At 41.3% G+C, this 23,517-nt stretch overlaps 1 protein-coding gene across 1 annotated transcript in view; it reads left to right on the top strand.

Moving 5' to 3' along the window:
• Positions 1-18,017, top strand: part of LOC134222992 (uncharacterized) — a 35,206-nt gene extending 17,189 nt beyond the window's left edge. Inside the window, exons 2-3 of the mRNA XM_062702131.1 lie at positions 12,994-14,994; positions 17,810-18,017. Of these exons, the coding sequence (XP_062558115.1) occupies positions 12,994-14,994; positions 17,810-18,017 (2,209 nt within the window). The remainder of the gene's footprint in view (positions 1-12,993; positions 14,995-17,809) is intronic.
• Positions 18,018-23,517: the final 5,500 nt, after the last annotated feature.

Here is a 23,517-nt window from a genome sequence, read left to right on the forward strand (position 1 = left end):
CACAGCCACTGCATCGACTGCTACTTCAGCCACCGTTCGTGTAAGTGATTATTATGATTCCATATCAATTGACGAATTGGACTCTGACGCAGCCGACATGGATGATTCTGCGGAGGTACACGTGCCCGAAAAGAGGAAGCAACCGTCTTCCCCGGGATCGCGCCGTAAGAGAACAAAAGTCATCCATAAAAGCTTGCCAAAATCTGAAGGTAATGGGGGTTTATTTAAAATCCCGAAGCAATCTGTCCCTACTGCTTCTTTTGATCCTAGTTGCAGTAAGACATTCCCGCCATTGCCTAAATCCGATGTTTCGAAGAAACATCCGGCTAGGAGAATCAACGAAAGAAAAAAACAAATTCGCACTTCTAGGAAGTGTTCCGTCCAAGCGAGGATTGATCTCCTTTAAGGACCTTGTGGACCGTTTTTTGAATTTGTTTAATATTCCGAATTCATTGAGGCCAATCATTGACCTCTTTATACCAACATTAGAAAGTTATCTGAAGCAATTGACTGTTTCATGGCCTCTTCTTGCAGGACTTGTATCTTTCGATGGATAATACGGCCATACAAGATACAATCACTGCGCTGCAGTGGAACTGTCATAATGTGAAAAATAAATTAGACGTGTTCAAGTTTTTGATTCGCAATTCCGATTGCGATATATTTGCGCTCTGTGAAACATGGCTTTCTTCTGAAGATGAAATCAACTTCCACGATTTTAACATTATTCGCCAAGATCGGGATGATCATTATGGTGGCGTTCTTTTGGGGATCAAAAAATGCTACTCCTTCTACAGAATTCCCATTCCGACTGTTCCCGGCTTAGAAATCGTCGCATGCCAAGTAAATGTGAAGAATAAAGATCTTTGCATAGCTTCAGTGTACATTCCTCCAAATGCCTCTATTAATCGTCGACATTTTTGGAGCGCAGTCTCCCTCCTATCATCTCCAGTATTGATATTGGGTGATATAAACGCACATGGTATTGGATGGGGCGAAACGTATGACGATTATAGAGCGCCTATTTTCTATGATTTGTGTGACGATTTCAATTTGAATATTTTGAACACAGGTGAAGTAACTCGATTAGGACCAAATGGTCAACAAAGCCGTATTGATCTGTCTTTATGTTCAAATTCACTATCATTAGATTGCACGTGGAAGGTAATTCAAGATCCCCATGGTAGTGATCATATGCCGATAGTTACCACAATTAAAAGTAGCTATCAACAATCTGAGCCAGTTAATGTTCCTTTCGACCTCACGAAAAACATGGACTGGCCAAAATTCATCGGCGGTAAAATTGGTATTGAATCAACTGATACTCTTCCACCTTTGGATGAATATCGATTCCTTACTGAGTTGATTCAAAAAAGCGCACTAGAAGCTCAGAAACGACGCGTTCCAAGTACATCTGTCATAAGAAGACCAGCCACTCCTGGATGGGATGATGAATGTACTAAGTTGTATTCTGAGAAATCTGATGCCTTCAAGGCCTTCCGTAAACACGGAAGGTCCGAGCTTTTTGAAGAGTATTTGAGGCTCGAAAGAAAGCTCAAAAATCTATTCAAGGCAAAAAAACGTAGCTACTGGCGACGTTTTGTCGAGGGACTATCACGAGAAACCTCAATGACAACACTTTGGAAAACGGCCCGCAACATGCGGAACCGCATTTCCACCAACGAGAGTGAAGAATACTCCAATCGATGGATATTCAACTTCGCAAAAAAGGTCTGTCCAGATTCCGTACCAGCAGAACCGCTATTTCGAGAATCAGTCACTGATCCCGGTTCTTTGGGTGGACCATTCTCAATGCTGGAACTTTCTATGTCTCTTCTTTCATCGAATAACTCTGCTCCGGGATGCGATAACATCAAATTCAATCTTCTTAAAAACCTCCCAGATATCGCAAAAGACGATTACTTGACCTGTACAACTGTTTCATGGAGTACAACATTGTGCCACCTGAATGGCGACAGGTCAAAGTAATAGCTATTCAAAAGCCTGGGAAACCAGCGTCTAATCACAATTCATACCGACCGATTGCCATGCTATCATGCATGAGAAAATTATTGGAGAAAATGATCCTTTCAAGAGTCTACCATTGGGTCGAAGAAAATGCATTGCTTTCAAATACTCAGTTTGGATTTCGAAAAGGGAAAGGAACAAACGATTGTCTAGCGTTGCTTTCTTCAGATATACAACTGGCCTTTGCGCACAAGGAGCAATTGGCTTCAGTATTCTTGGACATTAAGGGCGCTTTTGATTCAGTTTCCATAGAAGTACTGTCAGGCAATCTGCACAGTAGTGGATTACCCGTTATTTTGAATAATTTCTTGTACAATTTGTTGTCAGAAAAACAAATGAACTTCACACTCGGCACTCTGACAACTTCCAGAAATAGCTACATGGGCCTTCCCCAAGGTTCGTGTTTAAGTCCCTTGCTTTATAATTTCTATGTTAAAGATATTGACAATTGTTTGGAAGGACAATGCACGCTCAGACAACTTGCAGATGATGCCGTGGTCTCTCTAAGAGGTCCATGTGCAGCTGTCTTGCAAGGACCATTACAAATATAATCTGACTGTTTGGGCCAGACATTTAGGGATCGAGTTTTCACCGCAAAAAACTTAATTGGTTGTGTTTACTTAGAAGCGGTATGCTGCTCAACTGAAACTCAAGCTGTTGAATGATGACATCAACCAATCTTTATCTTCTAAATACCTTGGGGTCGTGTTTGATTCTAAATGTACCTGGAAGCTCCACATTGAGTATTTGATACAAAATGCCGGAAAAGGATCCATTTTCTACGTTCTATCTCCGGAACATGGTGGGGTGCTCACCCGGAAGACCTCATCAAACTCTATAGAACGACTATTCTCTCTGTTTTAGAGTATGGCTCCTTCTGCTTCCTCTCAGCAGCTGATTGCCACCTGATCAAATTGGAACGAATTCAGTATCGTTGTTTGCGTATTGCCCTTGGCTGCATGCATTCAACGCATAACATGAGCCTGGAGGTGCTTGCTGGAGTCACTCCTTTAAAGCACCGTTACTGGGAGCTCTCACTTAGAATACTCATCAAATGTGGAACAAGTAACACACTTGTCTTACATAACTTCGATAATATGCTTGAACTAACTTGTCGTTCAAGATTCCTGAGAGTTTATCTCAACTACATATCATCAGATCTTTGTCTTCCGTGTTATAATCCACCTCGAGTTCACTTCACCAACGACAGTTCCTCAATTGTATACGATCTGTCCATGAAACATGCTATTCAAGGAATACCAGATCATCTTCGACAAATATCTATTCCCTCACTTTTTTCTGAAAAATATGAACATGTCAATTGCAACAACAGATATTTCACTGATGGTTCTCGCATCAACGGATCCACTGGCTTCGGTGTTTTCAATGTAACTTCAACTACCTTCCAAAAACTTCAGGAACCGTGTTCGGTTTATGTTGCTGAGCTGGCAGCAATTAACTTCGCTTTGGGGATAATTTCCAATCAGCCCGTAGACCATTATTTCATCTTCTCGGATAGTCTTAGTTCTATCGAGGCACTCCGGTCGATGAAACCTGTTAAGCACGCATCTTACTTTCTTTCAAACATAAGAGAGCAGATGCGTGTTTTGGTCGAAAGATCATTCAAGATTACCTTTGTTTGGGTCCCATCTCACTGCTCAATCTACGGCAATGAGAAGGCAGACTCGCTGGCAAAGGTGGGCGCACAGGAAGGTGAGGTTTATGATAGACAATTCTCGAGCAACGAGTTTTTCCCATTAGTCCGTCAGAATACTCTTCAAAGTTGGCAAAGGAATTGGACACACAATGAACTTGGACGGTGGCTATTTTCCATAGTTCCAAATGTTTCTGGGCGAGCGTGGTTCAGAGGTGAGGACTTAAGTCGAGGCTTCATTCGCGTGATGTCGAGACTTATGTCCAATCACTATTCACTAAACGCACATCTGTACAGAATAAACCTTGTCGATAGCAACTTATGTAGGTGCGGAGCCGGTTATGATGACATCGATCACGTAGTTTGGTCCTGCTCGGAAAATGACGCCTCCAGAGAGCAATTATTGGATACCCTTGTGGCCCGAGGTAAACAACCCTTCAGGGAAGTTCGAGGTGTTTTGGGAGATCGTGATGTTGTCTATATGCAGGCCATTTATAGTTTTCTTTGTGCTTCTGACATCAAAATTTAATATTTTGTTTTTTTTTCTTTCTTCAAAGTTTTTTTTTTGTTTAGTCTCTGCCTTTTCGTTCCGTAGAGCTCCATAGCTCTTGCCATCCGGAAGATGCTCCCAGTCGAACCATTCCTCGAGCATGACGACACGCCACATCGTCACTGACGCCAAATGCCCGGATGAGAAGCTGAAATTTCCTTATTCCAAATCCTAAGCCCCGTCCATCCTTAAACATTGTAAACTAACCTCGAGTCACCACGAGTACGCTGGCTCCTTCCCCTCTCTTATTAACTGTATAATAAAATGATATTGATTGTATATATCACAAAGAACCATGGCTCCGTAAAGTGTTATACACGCCTGAGCCTACCAAATAAACGAACTTGGAAAAGATTATTTTTTCTCCCTTTCACCTTCTATTTTCTGTCTCCTTTCTTTTTCCTTCTTCCTTCTTACTTCATATGTTTCATTCCTTCCATTCTTCTTCTTCTTTTTTCTTACTTCTTTCTTCCTTCCATATTTCATCTTCCATGTTTCTAACGTCTTTCTTCTTTTATTATCATTTTTTCTTCCTTGATTTCTTCTTTATTTGCTTCTATTTACCTTCTTCCTGCCTTATTTCTTTCTTCTTTTTTCTATCTTTCTTCAATCTTTCTCCTTTTTTCATTCTTTCTTCCTACTTCCTTCTTTCTTTCCTTTTTCAACTTTTTTCCTCATTTCTTCTTTCTTTCCATCTTCTTTTTTCTCTCTTCCTTCTTCCTCCCTTCTTTCTTACTTCCTTCAGTTTTCCATGAAACAGTTTTTTCCTTATTTCTTCTTTCTTTCACTTTTTTTTCCTTCTTTATCTTCCATCTTTCTTCCCTCTTTCTTCCTTCCCTCTTCCTTCCTTCTTCCTTCTTTCTTCCTTATTTCTTTTTTCTTTCTCCCTTTTCCTTCTTTTTTACTTCCTTATTTGTCTCTTCTTTGTTTTTTGTTTCCTCCATTTTTCTTTCTCCTTTCCCTGTTACTTGCTTCTTCTTTCTATCTTCTTTTTTTGTTACCTTGTGTCTTCCCTCCATTTTTCTTGATGTTTTTTCCTTGTGTCTTCTCTTCTTCTTTCCTTCTTCCTTCCTTCTTCTACTTTCCTTTCAACTTCTTTCTTTCTTCTTTTTTCTCATTCCTTTCTTCTACCTTTTTTTCTTCTTTTCTATCTTTCTACCTTTTTCTTCCTAATTTCTTTCTTCCGTCTTTCTCCATTCTTTCTTTCTCGTTCGTTCCATTTTTCTTCTTATTTTCTGCTTTCTTTTTTATTTTTCTCTTCTTTTTTCCTCTTTATTTCTTCTTTCTTCTTTCTTTCCTTCTTCATTTTTTCCTTCTTCATTCATTCTTTTTTGCTGCTCTCGAGCAACTTCTATCTTTCTTTTTTGTTATATTTCCTTTTTCTGCTCTATCCCTGGTGAGGGCATCCATCAATTCAGCTGTTATTGGTCGACGGTACAGCAGCAGTGCCTTTCTCTGCTTTGTTCTCTCCGTGGCAGCTAAGTTGGTTGCGACGAGACGGACGCAATGAGAAAACAGAACTGTGCAATAAATATCCTATTCGACTAGATGCTGATGTCATATTAGGAATTTGGAGACAGTACTCGTCGATAGAAAATCCTTCCGCACGCGATGTCATATGAGCAAATCAAACCACCTTCCTTTTGCCAGTGAAGATATATCAGCTTCCACACTGATATTCTTCCCTCCCCCTTCATACGGGAGCTTGGCAGAAGGAAGTTCGTGCGATATGTGCCATCACAAATATTGCCCTCCGCTCGCTTTCAAATCGACTTCTATAAAAACATTCTTCATGCCTGCCGGAACTATCAATTCTATACTTTCGCCTCTAATTCTATCATGAACATGTTCGTCTAAGTTTGGAAGATGATATTAGCATTTCCATATCATTAGTCACTACTCACTATTCACTTCTCACTTCTCACTACTCACTACTCACTTCTCATATCTCACTTACCAATTCTCACTTTCACTTTCACTTTCACTTCTCATTTACCTATGCTCACTACTCCCTTCTCACGTCTCACTCATATTTACTTATCAATTCTCATATCTCACTTATCAATTCTCACTTTCACTTTTCACTTCTCATTTACCTATGCTGACTACTCCCTTCTCACGTCTCACTTTTCACTACTCATCCCTTGTCTTTTTGTCCTTTCGACCTTTTGTCCTTCGACCTTTCGACCTTCGACGTTATGATACATATTCAACCTTTTGACCCTTCGACCTTTTGTCCTTTCGACCTTTTGTCCTTCGACCTTTTGTCCTTCGACCTTTTGTCCTTGGACCTTTTGTCCTTCGACCTTTTGTCCTTCGACCTTTTGACACAGATTCTCTTAGACGGTTGAATACATTCCAATAAAAGGGGCTTAAAAAATTTGTTCTGACATTTCTAGTCAAATGCCATTTCTTCTAAATTAGCGGTTCTCAACCTTTGTTCTCTCCGTGGCAGCTAAGTTGGTTGCGACGAGACGGACGCAATGAGAAAACAGAACTGTGCAATAAATATCCTATTCGACTAGATGCTGATGTCATATTAGGAATTTGGAGACAGTACTCGTCGATAGAAAATCCTTCCGCACGCGATGTCATATGAGCAAATCAAACCACCTTCCTTTTGCCAGTGAAGATATATCAGCTTCCACACTGATATTCTTCCCTCCCCCTTCATACGGGAGCTTGGCAGAAGGAAGTTCGTGCGATATGTGCCATCACAAATATTGCCCTCCGCTCGCTTTAAAATCGACATCTATAAAAACATTCTTCATGCCTGCCGGAACTATCAATTCTATACTTTCGCCTCTAATTCTATCATGAACATGTTCGTCTAAGTTTGGAAGATGATATTAGCATTTCCATATCATTAGTCACTACTCACTATTCACTTCTCACTTCTCACTACTCACTACTCACTTCTCATATCTCACTTACCAATTCTCACTTTCACTTTCACTTTCACTTCTCATTTACCTATGCTCACTACTCCCTTCTCACGTCTCACTCATATTTACTTATCAATTCTCATATCTCACTTATCAATTCTCACTTTCACTTTTCACTTCTCATTTACCTATGCTGACTACTCCCTTCTCACGTCTCACTTTTCACTACTCATCCCTTGTCTTTTTGTCCTTTCGACCTTTTGTCCTTCGACCTTTCGACCTTCGACGTTATGATACATATTCAACCTTTTGACCCTTCGACCTTTTGTCCTTTCGACCTTTTGTCCTTCGACCTTTTGTCCTTCGACCTTTTGTCCTTGGACCTTTTGTCCTTCGACCTTTTGTCCTTCGACCTTTTGACACAGATTCTCTTAGACGGTTGAATACATTCCAATAAAAGGGGCTTAAAAAATTTGTTCTGACATTTCTAGTCAAATGCCATTTCTTCTAAATTAGCGGTTCTCAACCTTTTTCTTGAGAGGTACCCCTTCGTATTTTTACATTAATTGAGGTACCCCCCTGAAAACTAAAGGAAAATATGACTCTACAGGAAGTTGGGTTCATAATTCCGTGAAAAATTCCAATTTATACATCAAGCTACAGGACTTTTTTTGTCTATTGAAGACTTCTGAGCATCTTTCCTGTTTTTAACATCTCGTGGATAAAGGGCGGGCTCTTCTCCCCATCTATTGGGTCAATCTGGGAAACGAGGGCTAGATTATATTATTTTATGTACGAACTTTCTTCTGGAAGGAGATTCTCTGTTCATCCCGTGGATTCGCATAAGTGTTTCTGCTTAAGGAACCACCCCACCTATTTTTAGCCCTTCATACAGGAGTTTGATGAAATACAAACAATAGTATAATCATGATCAAATCGTTTGTCAGATATCGGCAGGTGCCTTGCTACAATAGATGGTAGTATCATCATCATCATCATCATTGAAGACTTCTGAGCATCTTGAAGAGAGGCTTTCTAGCCTATTATAAGGAGGCTTCTGAGCCTCCTGAAGAGAGGTTTCAGAACTTCTTGAAGGCGGTTTCGAGCCACTAAAAGGAGGCTTCTGAGCATTTTGAAAGTATTCTTTTAAGCTTGACTTGAAAAAAGACTTCCGAGTCTCTTGAAGGGAGGCTTCCAAGCCTATAGGAGCCTATTGGAAGGCGCTTTCGAGCCCTTGAAAGGGGACCTTAGGGGCTCTTCATAGGAGGCTTCCGATATTCTTGAAGATAGGCTTCAAAGCTTCTTGGAAGCGGCTTCGAGGCACTTAGAAGAAGGCTTTTGAGCCTCTTGACAGTACGCTTCTAATCCTCTTGGAAGAAGAATTTCATGCCTCTTGAGGGGAAGCTTACGAGCCTTTTGAAATGAAGCTTACGAGCTCATTGAAGCAATTCTTCCGAGCCCCTCGGAGGAAGGCTTCCAATCCTATTGAAAGGCGGCTTTTGAGCCACTTGAAAGGATGCTTCCGATCCTCTTGGAAGAAGAATTCCGAGCCTCTTGAAGGGAAGCTTCCGAGCCTCTTGAAAGGAGGCTTCCAAGCCTTTTGAAAGGAGGCTTCCGAATATTTTGAAGGGAGGCTTCCGAGCATCTTTAATGGAGGTATCAGAGCCTCTCAAAAGACAGCCTTAAAAGGAGGCTCCTGGGCATCTTGAAAGTACGCTTCCAAGCTTGAGAGAAGAAGGTTTCCGAAACTCTTGAATAGATGCTTCCGAGCCTCTTGAAATGAGGTACAAATTACTTGAAACGAAGCTTCGGTACATTCACCCAACCGGCGGATGTTAGATTTTCTAACAATTCTGTATAAGAATCTACCAAAACCTGTATAAAAACTGGGCATATGCGAAATTGTTAGATTCTTATACAAGTATTGTATACGAATCTAACAATTTAGTAAGCTTTTCTAACAATATTTGTTTGAGAGCTTACATTATTTGTATAAGAATCTAACATTTTCGCATATGCCCAATTCTTATATAGGTTTTGTTAGATTCTTATACAGAAATGTTAGAAAATCTAACAATCGCCGGTTGGGTGTTGCATTAAAGTTTTTTTTTAATTTGCTAATTCAACGTTTTTTTTCTATTGATCTTTTATCGCACAGCCCTTCATACATTGTGCTGGTTTTGGATTCAAAAGGCTTTGGTTTACTAATCGCCACGCATGTTATGTACAAAACATAACACAATTATCAAAACATTATCAATAAGTTTTTATTGGAATTGTAATACAGCCGCCATTACTCATTGTTGTCCAAGGTACCCCCTGGGACCAACGAAGGTACTCCCAGGGGTACATATACCCCAGGTTGAGAACCGCTGCTCTAAATTACCATTTCTGGCGAGTTCGGTCGTATGTTCTTTTCAGCTGCATGTCGCATTCAGCCGAATGACATTGTTAGCCAAACCTTTTCGTTCAAATGGCCAATATGGCCGAATGGAATTAGGCGACTTTCGGCCTTTCGGCTTTCGGACTTTCGGCCTAACATGTTATTCGGCCAAGTGGTATTCGTCCGAATTGCCAAATGATCATCATTATTAGTTTATGAAAACATGGTATCTTTCAGAAATGAAATTATGTTTAATGAGCCAACTTCAACAGGTGCTCCGAAATCCGAATGCTTGACGTAGATCAAGAAGCTCAACTGTCCATCTTCCCATTGCATCTAACACAAACATTCCAGGAACAAATCATCACGAACAATATCGGAATCCTGTAGATCTTATCTCGTTGCTTCAAACAATCCTTCTGTCTGCTCCCGAGTACGGTAGTATCTGCTTTCAGTCCACAGCCAATCGCTGAAGCTTCATCGTGTCATACCCATATCATGTTGGGTTTTTTGCCTTTCTCGTATACTAAGTATACGGTAAAGGCTATATGATCGCTCCAAAAACAAAATTTTTATAGAAGGCCCGGAGACCCATAGTGTTATATACCAATCGACTCAGTTCGACGAATCGAGGTGATGTCTGTGTGTGTGTGTGTGTGTGTGTGTGTGTGTGTGTGTGTGTGTGTGTGTGTGTGTGTGTGTGTGTGTGTGCGCAAAACTACTCAAAAAATGTCACTCATTTTTCGGGCACTTATCCTCAACCGATTTGCTCACAACAAGTTGCATTCGACGCAGAATCCTGTCCCATTGTTTCCTATTTGAAATTGGCCAGATCGGACTATGGGATCAGAAGTTATGGCCAAAATACAAATTCATACGAAAAAATCGCGTAAAAAATGTCACTCATTTTTCGGGCACTTATCCTCAACCGATTTGCTCGCAACAAATTGCATTCGACGCAGAATCCTGTCCCATTGTTTCCTATTTGAAATTGGCCAGATCGGACCATGGGATCAGAAGTTATGGCCAAAATACAAATTTATTCGAAAAAATCGCGTAAAAAATGTCACTCATTTTTCGGGCACTTATCCTCAACCGATTTACTCGCAACAAATTGCATTCGACGCAAAATCCTGTCCCATTGTTTCCTATTTGAAATTGGCCAGATCGAACTATGGGATCGGAAGTTATGGCCAAAATACAAATTCATACGAAAAAAGCGCTTAAAAAATGTCACTCATTTTCCGGGCACTTATTCTCAACCGATTTGCTCGCAACAAGCTGCATTCGACGTAGAATCCTGTCCCGTTGTTTCCTATTGAAAATTGGTCATATCGGACTATGGGATCAAAAATTATTCCATTTTTTTAAGGATGAATCGCTAAAAAAACTCACTCATTTTTCAGGCACTTTTCCTCAACCGATTTGCTCGCATTAAATTGCATTCGATGCAGAATGTCTCATATTTTCTTATTGAAAATTGGCCAGATCGGACTATGGGCTTAGATGTTATGGTCAAATTACTATTTATTGTAAAAAAGAGTTTAAAAAAGTCTAGCTCACTTTTTTAGCACTTAGACTACATCTATTCCCCAAGCAACAGAAGTTCAACAAATCTGGTTGCAGTAACCATATTGTGACTGAATCCGGTCATATACCATTTGTTAAGAAACTTGAGAACAATATGTTTTGAATTAGATAATCTTCACCGGAATTATAAAACTACATTGATTTCAACCCTATGTGCATTTGCACACATTATTACTACAATTCTTACGTCTACTTCATGCACTGTATCCACTAATGCTTTGTACTACTCGATGTATGTGAGAAGAATCATGATCAAAATAAAATAAGTTAGTTACACAAGATTGTCGAAGGGAACGGACACACATTTTCTTGTATTGTCGGTGATTTTGCTGAATGATATCCGAAGGATCCATCTATCGTCCGTCGCGTATTTCGTTCCGTGGTATTCCGTAATCAGTTCCGGAGAAATTTCCTGTCGTTGTCGAGAACATTGGTGCCGAAACCCGGGATCATTTCCCGTTGCAGCTTTGTCGGAGGTATTCGCGTTGATACATAACCTCATCCACCGCGTGGATTACCTAATTATCACTCCGGAATCGCATTGGAACCAGTTTCCAGCTCTTCGCACGGAAGAAATTCTTCAGTTTCGATAGAAACAGATTCCTGTGCATCATAACGGATTCGTACACACCATCGAAGCAGGCACATCATCGGTGCCTAAACAGTGTCGTCCCCAGCCAGACAACAACTGTGCCTGTGGTATAGGGTGACCAGATTTGCAAAGCCGCTGAAACACCAGGTACTTCTTTTTATATTTTGGTTGCGGTTTCGTTATGACGCCTCCTAAGAAGACTACGAAACAGACGAGAATAAAGCTTCTACACCGTCGGCGTACTAACGTGTTGGGATCTGCTTATTTGATAAAATCCTTCAATGAAGAATACGATCCGACAAAGCAAGATCAAGTGAAAGTGCGTATCGAACGACTCGATAACTTGTGGCGGGAATTCGAAGAAGTCCAAGACGAAATCGAAGTACACGAAGACGCGGAAGAGGAATTCTCTGAAGAAAGACAAAATTTCCAAACTCTTTATTTTGAATTAAAGGCGTCGTTGCAAGGAAAACTACCTCCGCAACCTTCTGGATCAAATTCAGTACGGCAACCTTTCGTTACTTTGCCGATGACTTCAAATGTCCGATTGCCTGAAATAAAGTTAAAGGAATTTTCGGGCAATCTCGATGATTGGGTTTCGTTCCGCGATCTCTACATTTCTTTAATACATTCGAATCAGCAGTTAACTGCGGTTCAAAAATTGTATTATCTGCGAGCTACTCTTTCTGGTGAAGCTGCGCGCATAATTGGATCGTTGGAGATTTCAGCAGATAACTATATCGTCGCTTGGAACCTTTTGAAGGAACGGTTTGAGAATCCAATTTTGTTGATCAAGCGCCATATGTCAGCCTTATTGTCAATTCCTACTTTGAAAAGGGAATCTGCAACAGGATTAGCAGAACTGGCTGACGAATTCGATCGCCATGTTCAACTATTAGACAAGCTCGAGAATGTCGAAAAGCACTGGGATTCGTTCCTCACAGAACGATTGAGTCAATGTTTGGATGTCGTAACACTTCGTGAGTGGGAAACGCACGCTTCGACTACTGTTCCAACATATCGTGGGTTGCTCGAGTTCATTCATCGGAGGTCAAGAATAATACAAACCATAAAGCTCTCCCACCCAGCAAACACTCAATCCGAGATTAGGCATACTAAGTCACGCAATGTTGTTGCCCACGTCGTATCTGAAAATGTCCCCAGATGTGCATCCTGCCAAAACGCACACTATTTGTTCCAGTGCGAATCATTCAAGGCTCTTACTCCACATCAACGTTTTGAGCAAGCGAAAAAACAAGGCCTATGCATAAACTGTTTAAAAGGGAAACATCTTGCGAAAAATTGCTCCAGTGGATCCTGCAAAAGTTGTGCTAAAAAACATCACTCGCTGCTCCATCTACCACCCCTATCGTCGGCTGCGTGCTCATCAACTTCAGCTACACCAACACCAGCACATGAGTGCAAACTCGCAGCAACAAAGACGTTGCAATCAAGTCAGTTATCGTCAGTCGCGCGGTTAAAATGCTCACCGTCGGAAGAGCACACGGTTGCCTCACCACCAGTCGAATCGTCGTTACGTGCGGATACGTCGCGCGGTCATTTCCTCCCCTCATCGTCTCGTTCCTTTGCCGATATCGCCACAGACAATGCTCCATCTAGCTCTTATCAAAGTGCAGAAGTGAATAAGTGTCAACGTGCTACTGTGTTGCTTTCAACGGCCGTGATCAAGGTAAAGGACGCGAACAACAATTACACGTTCGCCAGAGCATTGCTTGACAGTGGTTCTCAACCAAGTTTTATATCAGAATCCTTGTGTCAGAAACTGCAATTAAAACGAACGAAACTGAACTCTCCAGTTAGTGGAATTGGGCAATCAACTGTGAACGTGCACTATGGAGTGACTCTTCATCTGTCCTCGCGTTTTGATACTTTCACCGCTATCCTGGACTGCCTGGTTTTACCTAAGCTGACTGTCTCACTTCCTAGCCACCATATCGATGTTTCCCGCTGGAGAATCCCCCGGAATCTTCCTCTAGCCGACCCTCAATTTAATATCAGTCGTGGAGTGGACATTATTATCGGTGCTGCATTGTTTTTCGACCTGCTAGAACACCAGCAAATACTTTTAGCCACTGGATACCCGTCGTTGCAGAAAACTGTATTGGGGTACATCGTTTGTGGAAAGGTTGAACCCCCACAAGAAGTCGTCCAAGAACAGTGCAGCAACTTTTGTGTAGATGGCCTTGATGCTCAGCTTGAACGGTTTTGGGAGATGGAAAATTTTGATGAAGGTAAAGCATTTTCTCCAGACGAGCAATACTGCGAAGAACATTTTAAAACCACTGTTCAACGAGATGACACTGGGCGTTACGTCGTTCGGCTTCCCCTGAAGGAAGAAAAACTACCGTTTCTTGGGGATTCGTACAGTTCAGCCCTTCGAAGATTCCAGCAAATGGAAAGAAAGTTTGTATTAGATCCAGAGCTTCGTAATAGCTACCAGCAGTTTATGGAAGAATATGAGAGGTTGGGACATATGGAGTTGAGTGCGAGCCCGTCGTATAACCCACAGTTTTACCTTCCCCACCATTCCATCCAGCGCCCAGATAGCTCGACCACGAAAACCCGTGTGGTATTTGACGGTTCCTGTCACGGATCGGCTCAGTTATCGTTGAACGAAGTGCTCTACGTTGGACCCACAGTGCAACCAGCGTTATATTCCATCGTCATCAATTTTCGATTACCTCGCTTCGCCATAACGGCTGATGCCGAGAAAATGTTCAGGCAAATATGGGTGCATCCAGAAGATAGAAAGTTCCAGCAAATAGTATATCGGAAAGAAACATCAGAACCAATTCGTACTTATCAGTTGAAAACCGTCACTTACGGTCTGGCAAGCTCTCCGTTTCATGCTACACGTGTGCTCAATCAGTTGGCGATCGATGAAGGTGACAAATTTCCTCTTGCCAGGCCCGTTGTCCTCAATGGTATTTATGTAGATGACGTAATCACCGGACATGATGATTTAGAAACTTTGTCTGAAACCTGTACACAACTAAATGAGATGTTACACACTGCCGGGTTCTTACTTAGGAAGTGGGCTTCCAATTGTTCCGTTATCCTCAACAGTATTCCAGAAGACCTCAAGGAAACAGCATCAGAGTTGGAGCTCGATCGCTCGCCAGCAGTGAAAACGCTGGGATTACTATGGTTCCCTCAACGGGACGCGTTTAAGTTCAAAGTTCCTGTGCTAAGCGAGATCTCTTCCATTACCAAGCGGACTGTAGTGTCCGAAATGTCCCAGCTTTTTGATCCGCTTGGGCTTCTTGGTCCCGTTATAGTAAATGCTAAAATGTTCGTACAAACTCTCTGGGCTGTCAACTTGTCATGGGACGTAGAACTTTCCGAAGAATTGGCTGTATGGTGGAGATTCTATCGGACTGATATTTCCCAACTGCAAGCGTTAGAAGTTCCTAGGCGCGTTCTTTGGAACACCCGCTCCCAGTATACTCTGTATTGTTTCTGTGATGCATCAACTAAAGGCTACGGGTGTTGCATCTATATCGTTTCGGTCGATGAGCAAGACAAGATTCATTCAGAATTGCTCACCTCCAAGTCCCCGCGTTGCTCCTCTACGCAGGCAAACAATTCCCCGGCTAGAACTTTGCGCTGCTCTTCTTGGGAGTCAACTGGTTCATAACATTCGATCGAACACCAACTTTGCTGGACCAGTTATGTTTTGGAGTGACTCCACAATCGTGCTTCATTGGATTAAGTCAAAATCAAGCTCATGGAAAATCTTCGTATCAAACCGAGTGGCGGAGATTCAGCGATTGACGAGAGGGTCAACGTGGCGCCATGTGCCAACTGAATGCAATCCTGCGGACCGAATCTCCAGAGGAATGCTTGCAACTGAAATTGTTCATGACAAGTTGTGGTGGCATGGTCCGGATTTCCTCATCTCCCCCATAGAGCATTGGCCGGAGCAGATGATTCCATGGCCAGCGGCAGACGAAGAACTGGAAATAGAAAGGTGTCCTGAAGGGTCGCTGTATGCTCGAGTTGTTGATTCAACAATTTTTGATAGATTTTAGGAATTGGCAAAATTCGTACGAATAATTGGATACTGCATCCGGTTCTACAACAACTGTAGACTTCCAAAACATCAACGAAATTTGTCAAACTATCATCAAAGGAGATCGACGTCGCCCTGAAATATTTAATTCGTCTAGCTCAAATCCAAGATTTTCCTAACGAAGTACGTATTTTCCAGAACACAAGAGAAAGGGAAACTTAACTGACTCGAAATCACCACTGAAGGGTTTAAACATCATCATGGATGAAGTAGGGCTATTGCGATTAGACGGACGACTGAGAAATCTGGATGCACCATACGACACGCGTTACCCAATACTGCTTCCAGCTAAGCACCCATTAAGTTGGATGATTGTAAGATCCATTCATCTACAAACATTCCACGGAGGTCCGTCTCTATTGCTCGCGACAGTAAGGCAGCGGTTTTGGCCAATTCGCGGTCGTGATTTGGCCCGCAAAGTAGTGCGGAAATGTATTACATGTTTTCGCTGCAATCCAACACCAACAAGGCAAATTATGGCACCACTTCCATCAGTTCGATTGAAACCTGCTCGAGCGTTTGCTTATTCTGGAATGGATTATTGTGGACCATTTTTAGTTCGTCCATTGAGTGGGAGAGGAGCGTCGGTTAAAATTTACGTCGGTTTATTTGTGTGTATGGTGGTGAAGGCCGTGCATCTCGAGGTCGTGTCAGATCTATCGTCCGCCGCGTGCATTAATGCCGTTAAAAGATTCGTAGCGCGCCGCGGTCGAGTCTTCGAGTTGCATTGTGACAACGCAACCGCATTCGTCGGAGCGGATCGCGAGCTACGAACGTTACGAAAACAGTTCCTGCAACAATTCCAGGCCGACGATTGGAACAACTATTGTTTAGCTAGTGGAATATCATTCCGATACATACCGGCACGATCTCCACATTTTGGAGGGATTTGGGAGGCAGGAATTAAATCCTTTAAATACCATTTTCGTCGTATCATGGGACATCGCTCCTTTTCAGTGGATCAATTGATGACAGTAGTTACGCAAATTGAATCAATCCTTAATTCTCGACCACTTGCTCCTCTTTCTGACTCTCCTGAAGATGTTTCTGTATTGACTCCAGGACACTTCCTGATTGGAGAGCCCCTTCTCGCAATACCCGAACCGGACTTGACCGATTTATCCGCTAACCGACTCACCCGCCTACAAGAGATGAAGCGGTCTGTTCAGCATTTCTGGCGCTGTTGGTCTCGTGACTACTTGAGCCAGTTGCATCAACGCACCAAATGGAAACGTTCATCCGACAATATCACGAAAGGACAGCTCGTATTGTTGAAGCAAGATAACTGTCCCGCTTTAGGATGGCCTCTTGGACGGGTCGTCGAAACTATACATGGGCAAGATGGAAAGGTTCGAGTCGTGGTGATTAAAACAGCAGCTGGTCAATACAAACGAGCCATAACCGAAGTTTGCAGTCTGCCAGTCGACCCCGAAGCAGAGGAAGAAGTTCTACAGGACGTAGAAGAACAGGTGCCAGACGTTAATGGTTGAACCTAACGGTTTCAACGGGGCCGGTATGTTAAGAAACTTGAGAACAATATGTTTTGAATTAGATAATCTTCACCTGAATTATAAAACTACATTGATTTCAACCCTATGTGCATTTGCACACATTATTACTACAATTCTTACGTCTACTTCATGCACTGTATCCACTAATGCTTTGTACTACTCGATGTATGTGAGAAGAATCATGATCAAAATAAAATAAGTTAGTTACACAAGATTGTCGAAGGGAACGGACACACATTTTCTTGTATTGTCGGTGATTTTGCTGAATGATATCCGAAGGATCCATCTATCGTCCGTCGCGTATTTCGTTCCGTGGTATTCCGTAATCAGTTCCGGAGAAATTTCCTGTCGTTGTCGAGAACACCATTAACCTCGATGGTCCGGACTGCTGTGCGTATTATTGGCATGACCTGCGAAAAAATCCCGAGGTAAAACTAAGCCGAAATTTTGGAGGTGGTAGTCTCATGGTGTGGGCGGCATTCTCACGCAAAGGAAAAACGAATATTGCTACCATTTCCACCAGAATGAAGTCGGACAACTATATTGAACTACTGGACTGTATGTTGATACCGTTCACAGAGGATGTAATGGACAATGACTTCATTTTCCAGCAGGATAACGCTGCAATTCACGTGAGCAAGGTGTCCAAACAATGGTTTTCGGAGCACGACATAACCCTTTTGGAGTGGCCAGCGCGGAGTCCGGATCTCAATCCCATTGAGAATCTTTAGGGAATCCTAGCCAGACGGGTTTACAGGGAGGACGGCAGTTTGGAACAGTTCGGGAGCTACAAGTGGCTGTAAGGGAAGAATGGCAAAAAATTCCTTTGAAAATGTTACAAAACCTTGTCGATTCGATGCCAAAACGTATTTATGAAACAATTCTGAAAAATGGTAAACAAACAAAGTACTGAAGTTCATTTATTATTGTTAATATGAATTATAATCAATAAAAATAAAGTTGCGATTATATGAATTTCCACCCCTAAAATGTTCTCCGAGTTTTCTCCACATATTGGTGTTATATGAGATTTTTCCAAACCTTTTGAACGAACGAGAAAGGCACCATCACCGCTAGGTGGATTAATCTGGGTTTTTTTTAATTTGACTCACACAATAAGCCTGGATGTAGTTGTGGCAGTACCGCCTGTAAGCTGTGACTCCGCTGTGACAGACAGTTTCGTGGAATTATCACTTGGGTTCCGCACTCGCTGTGAGGCTCTCAAACCATTGATCATTGACAACTACGGGAAGCTTCTCGAACAAAACCCTCAAACCACTGGTATTTGATGCGGGAGGTAAGCCCATTTTCGATTGACACCAATTATGCCAACGTCTTAAGACTCATATTTATAGTAGCTCTGTAACTTTTGATCTGACCATGATTGAAGCAAGAGATTCATGGAATACTAGACATCCTATGTTCGGAGGACAAACCTCCATTATTTGCAACCAAATACGAGCACGAGAAAAGCTCTCCTGAGAGCAATTAAATGCATATTATTCGGCAACTCGGCCGTACGAGGCCATCCAAAAATGACGTTCAGGAGGAGAATGGTCTAAGATTTTGAGACAGTACATACACTTAGTATTAGGGTGGCTCAAATTAGTATTGGAAAAAACTTTTTTCAATTTTTTTCTCTTATTCGGCTTTATTTGATACCCTGATGCTCTAGACAAAATTTTAGCCAAATCAGTCAACGTTTGGGCGATGCTAAACTCATTGGAACTTTATATGCAAGAAACATACAAAAACAGTGATTTGCAGTTAGACGGCACAACTTACGGTGAAGAACAATAATACTAATCCAGATTGTAAAGAATTTAATACAGAATGTCATGCTGAAAACCCCGAAAAGATTAGTGTTTTCCCGGCGAAGTTATTAGCATTTCTCTGAAGTGGGGTTTGTGCAAATTTCGTTTTTATTATCTTTGAAAAGAAATTAATTAACCATTCACCCATACAACACTCCAGTAAAATGCTAATATCTTTGGCTAATAAAATCTAATTTTCTCGCGGTTTCCAGCATAACATTCTGTATTTAAATCTACAAGAACTGAATGAGTATCATAGTTCTTCATCGTAAATTGTGCCGTACAACTGCAAATCACTGTTTTTCGATGCTTCTGCATACATTTTTCCATATAAATTTTCAACGAGCTTAGCACCGCACAAACATTGACCAATTTAGCTGAAATTTTGTCCAGAGCATCAGGGTATCAAGTAGAATCAAATAAGAGGGTGGTCCATTGAAAAAAATTTAAAAGGTGTTTTTTGAGCCACCTTACTTAGTATACATAAGAAAGTTACAAAGGGGGTTTGAAAAGTTTCAAAAAGAAATGTACATCATATTTGATTCATCCTTACAACTTTTCTTCTTTGCTTCTTCAGAGGTGAACCAGCTAAGGGCTGAAAGCCTCTTTAATAAAGAAGAAAAAAAACTTTTCTTCTTCAAGGGTTCGGTCAAGGAAATCAGATTAGCACCCAGCGTCGAAATAGACATGCATCATAGCTTGGTCCTGTCTCATTACTTATTCCCAGGAAATGAGAAAGCGGACTTATAGCTAAGGTGGGCGTTGTAGAAGGTGATATTCACGATAGGAGTTTCACCTTCGATGATTTTTTCGCAGTAGACCGTTAGAACATCTTGATCAGGTGGCAACAAAAATGGGCAAATCGGAAGGTTGATAGATGGCTTTTTTGCCAGTGCCCACAGGTGTCATAACGTTGATGGTTCATATAATGGAATATGGGACGAGACTTCATTTGAACCATGTGTCGTCTAATTTCCAAGCACTACACTATAGATGCACCTATTTTCAGAGTGGGTCTCTGGAATTGCAAGCTCTGTGTTTGCGGCGTAGCTTATCAGAATATTGACCATGTCGTGAAGAATCATGGCCCCAGTTCGGCGCTATCTGAACACCTCCGGGTCCGAGGAAAACGACCAAAGCCCATTAGGGTATTGTTGGCAGATCTCGATCTCGAATACATGTGCCTTGTCTACCAATTCCTAAAAGTTGCTAATGTTAGGCTGTCCAGTGTCCATTCAATGTTTGCCATTAATCTTTCTCGAATGTCTTCCTCTCGCTGTTGTCTTCCAAGAAAGCGTCCGTTTGTTACGGTACAGATGAAGCGTTGCCAATAACTTCAACTGTGTTAGCATCAACATCATAACTACTAAAGCGCATCAAATTCTTTTCCTACTGTACTATTGAATTTCCCAACCTGAACCAAACCTCAGTTCCTGAAAATTATTCTTATGTGTAAGACTCATAACCTGTATAAAATCGAAATCTCCTCTATTTTGAAATACTGAAAACCTAATCATCAAAGCTATGATTTCTAATAAGTGTTAACAATTCTAAAAACAAAGCCAAACATATTGAATTTTTGTTCACAAGCATTTTATTCCAATCGCAAAAGATCGTATCCTCTTGATGAAAAGAGAGTTGATTGATGATTTTATAGTATCATGTTATCGAGCCACGCTATTTGCCGTGAGAAACAAAGTGTTTCTTCCATCAATTGCGTTCTCAACTTCATAGCAAAAAATAGAAATAAAATAAAACAAATTGCAACGTAACATGATCATCAAGTAAAGATGAGTTTTTCTAACGCTGTCACCACCCGTGCAATGGCGCTCGCTGCCTGAACTGCATCTCTTGTGGGAGGTAGGCACCTTTAATGATCTTTTCTGTGCACACACCGCCCGGTGGTGCCAACCCAAGCGGAGCTGATAACGATGGTGTTGATGGCCCAAACGCTGATGACGATGGCAGGAAGAAGTGCACCTGCCCCAGTTCCTGGCAATCGCATGTTGTGAGAGCAACATAAGTCTGCGCGTAATTTCATCTGAATGGGTACGTCGGGATGGCAGGTGGGTGGACTCTTTACAGACAGAAATTGTAGGGAGTAAAATGAGTTGAGTTTTGTGCGAGTGCATGTTAGAGAAAATAATGGGAAATGTTGCTATTAATTAACTTTTTTTTTTAAACAGTGAACTGAAACAAGGAACTGCTTGCGATTAGCAGAGGGTAGTGGCGTTTTCCGGTAAATGTTTTATCTACTTACATCGACAAAAAAGCTACAGTTTTAATATGTAGTAGAAAACGAGATGTCCGATGCAAAGGGTGTTTTACGGTTTTCATTTCTAAATGAATAACGATGCAACATATGTATTACAAGTGCAATTTGCCGTGTCCTTAGAATAGCAATTTTCTGAAATGGTACAAGTTTTAAACAAAACAAACCCTGGATGAATCAATGCATGTTTCACACTGAAAATATATCTAGAAAAATGGTGCGTTGAAAAAAAGAGTTATAGTTCGTTGGTTCTGGCAAAAGTTTTCAAGTAGTACAATGAAATTATGCGGATGGAGTTCTGCAAATGGCAAGTAGAAAAATGAATAGCAGAGAATAAGTTGCAACGGAACAATACATTTTCCATTTCCATAGTTTCACAGTTCGCATACATTCAGTTCCTTTCATCGCGAAAAAAATACGTTGAAAGCTGATTGAAAGTTGGCAATTTCATGGCTCTTGTAATGATATTTGACCGCCATTCAACTTCACGTTCGTTGTTATCGACGTGGAACCTGCGCCTTCCGTACCGTATTGTGTCCGCTTTTTACGATCATATTTCACCGACGACCGTGTTCTTTCTCTGCTAACATAATATGCATTCCATTTTCGATGCAACAAATTCCACCGTAGTACCATGGAGAGCAGTATTTTGATTGCTCTCGGAGACACGGGAGGAATTCTGCAATAACTAGTTGATGAACATCCTTCTAGCGCCCTAGTGGTGATCCAGAGCTGTATGCACTAGCTACACATAATTGAAAAGGACAAGTTGTTCTCAACATAAGATTATTTAATTTGGCCAGTATAATCACTCAATAAAATATTTGCGATTACTTTTCATATTTAATATAAATGTAGCTCGTAACTTGGAATTCTGCAGTGACAAAATAAATTTCCAAAATTCAAAAACTAACTTTCAATAAAACAAATGTCCTCTAATATTGGATTGCTCCTACTAAAACTAAATTTCGCCAGCTCTTGCAACAACCGATTGTGATATAATTTTCGGAGAATGTGCTTCTAATTAACATGCACATGCCTAGAGATATGCTAGGCACGTCAAACTGCTCAATTTTTAATTTTATTGTGTATTTGAATATTGAGCTTGATCGCTTACTGAACATGACACTTACTTTTGTATGCCAATTTTTCTTCAAGGAAATCATTTTGTGCATAGTCTCTTTTTTAAATTGAAAACGGCTAAAGTTGCTTTTATAAATATCATTTACTTATTTCGTGCCACTTTTTTGACTGATGAATTGATCCTACAACCGGTCCTGGAGGAAAATGCGACGCTACTCTTTGGCTTCCACTAATAGTTCTTCTTGGTTGACCCCTGATTGCGTGTGCATACGAGTGCGCTGGTCTATTTTATTCGTTTTTATTGTTTGAATATTTTCCGAGCCAACCCATCTAGAAAAGCATTCGTTGTCCTCTGCTTCTTTTTTTCCTGCATCGGTTATATTTGACAGCTATTATATATTCTGATGCTGCTACTGCATGGCTGTTTTGTCCGCCAGATAGATGACCGGATCACATTGGAGCTGGCCAATGCTGCTCGTTTGCTCCGGTCGTCGTCGGTCAGTCCGTGGCCACCCGGTATCCGGTTTTAATTTTACGGTCATATGACTCTTTCAACTGATTTGTCACTTCTGCAGCTTGCCATTTCCCTTCCCGGGTACTCATGTGCAACTCGTTGTTGGTTCCCGAATAAGCGAGAACCGTTGTGGGTAGTGCAGTGGAAGGTACCTACTGGCGGTATACCGACAATTGCTCACATGAGTCACTCAGTAATTTTGTTCATGGAGCCGAGTCGAGATTTGATGGCGAAGTCTGGAAAACATCGTAAAAGTTTATTTTATGATAATTGAATGATGCTCATAAAGCGTGAGTGTCTTCTTATGTGGTGCGCTCGTATGTATGATGTTCTGTTAAGATGGAACAGTTACTGTTCAATTAAGTTAAAATTTTAGAGCAGTATTAACATTCGTAGCTTTACGATATGTTTCGACGATTCGATACTAAAGACAATTATGCTCTTTTGAAATAGAAATGACCATAACCGCGCAAATGAATAAAGGGGGAAGTTAAACCTAAATGCCAATCAAAGTTAATAATTCTTGGCGATATTCGGCTGCGGTTAGC

The sequence above is a fragment of the Armigeres subalbatus genome, chromosome 3, assembly GCF_024139115.2.
Source record: "Armigeres subalbatus isolate Guangzhou_Male chromosome 3, GZ_Asu_2, whole genome shotgun sequence".
Lineage (NCBI taxonomy): Eukaryota > Metazoa > Arthropoda > Insecta > Diptera > Culicidae > Armigeres > Armigeres subalbatus.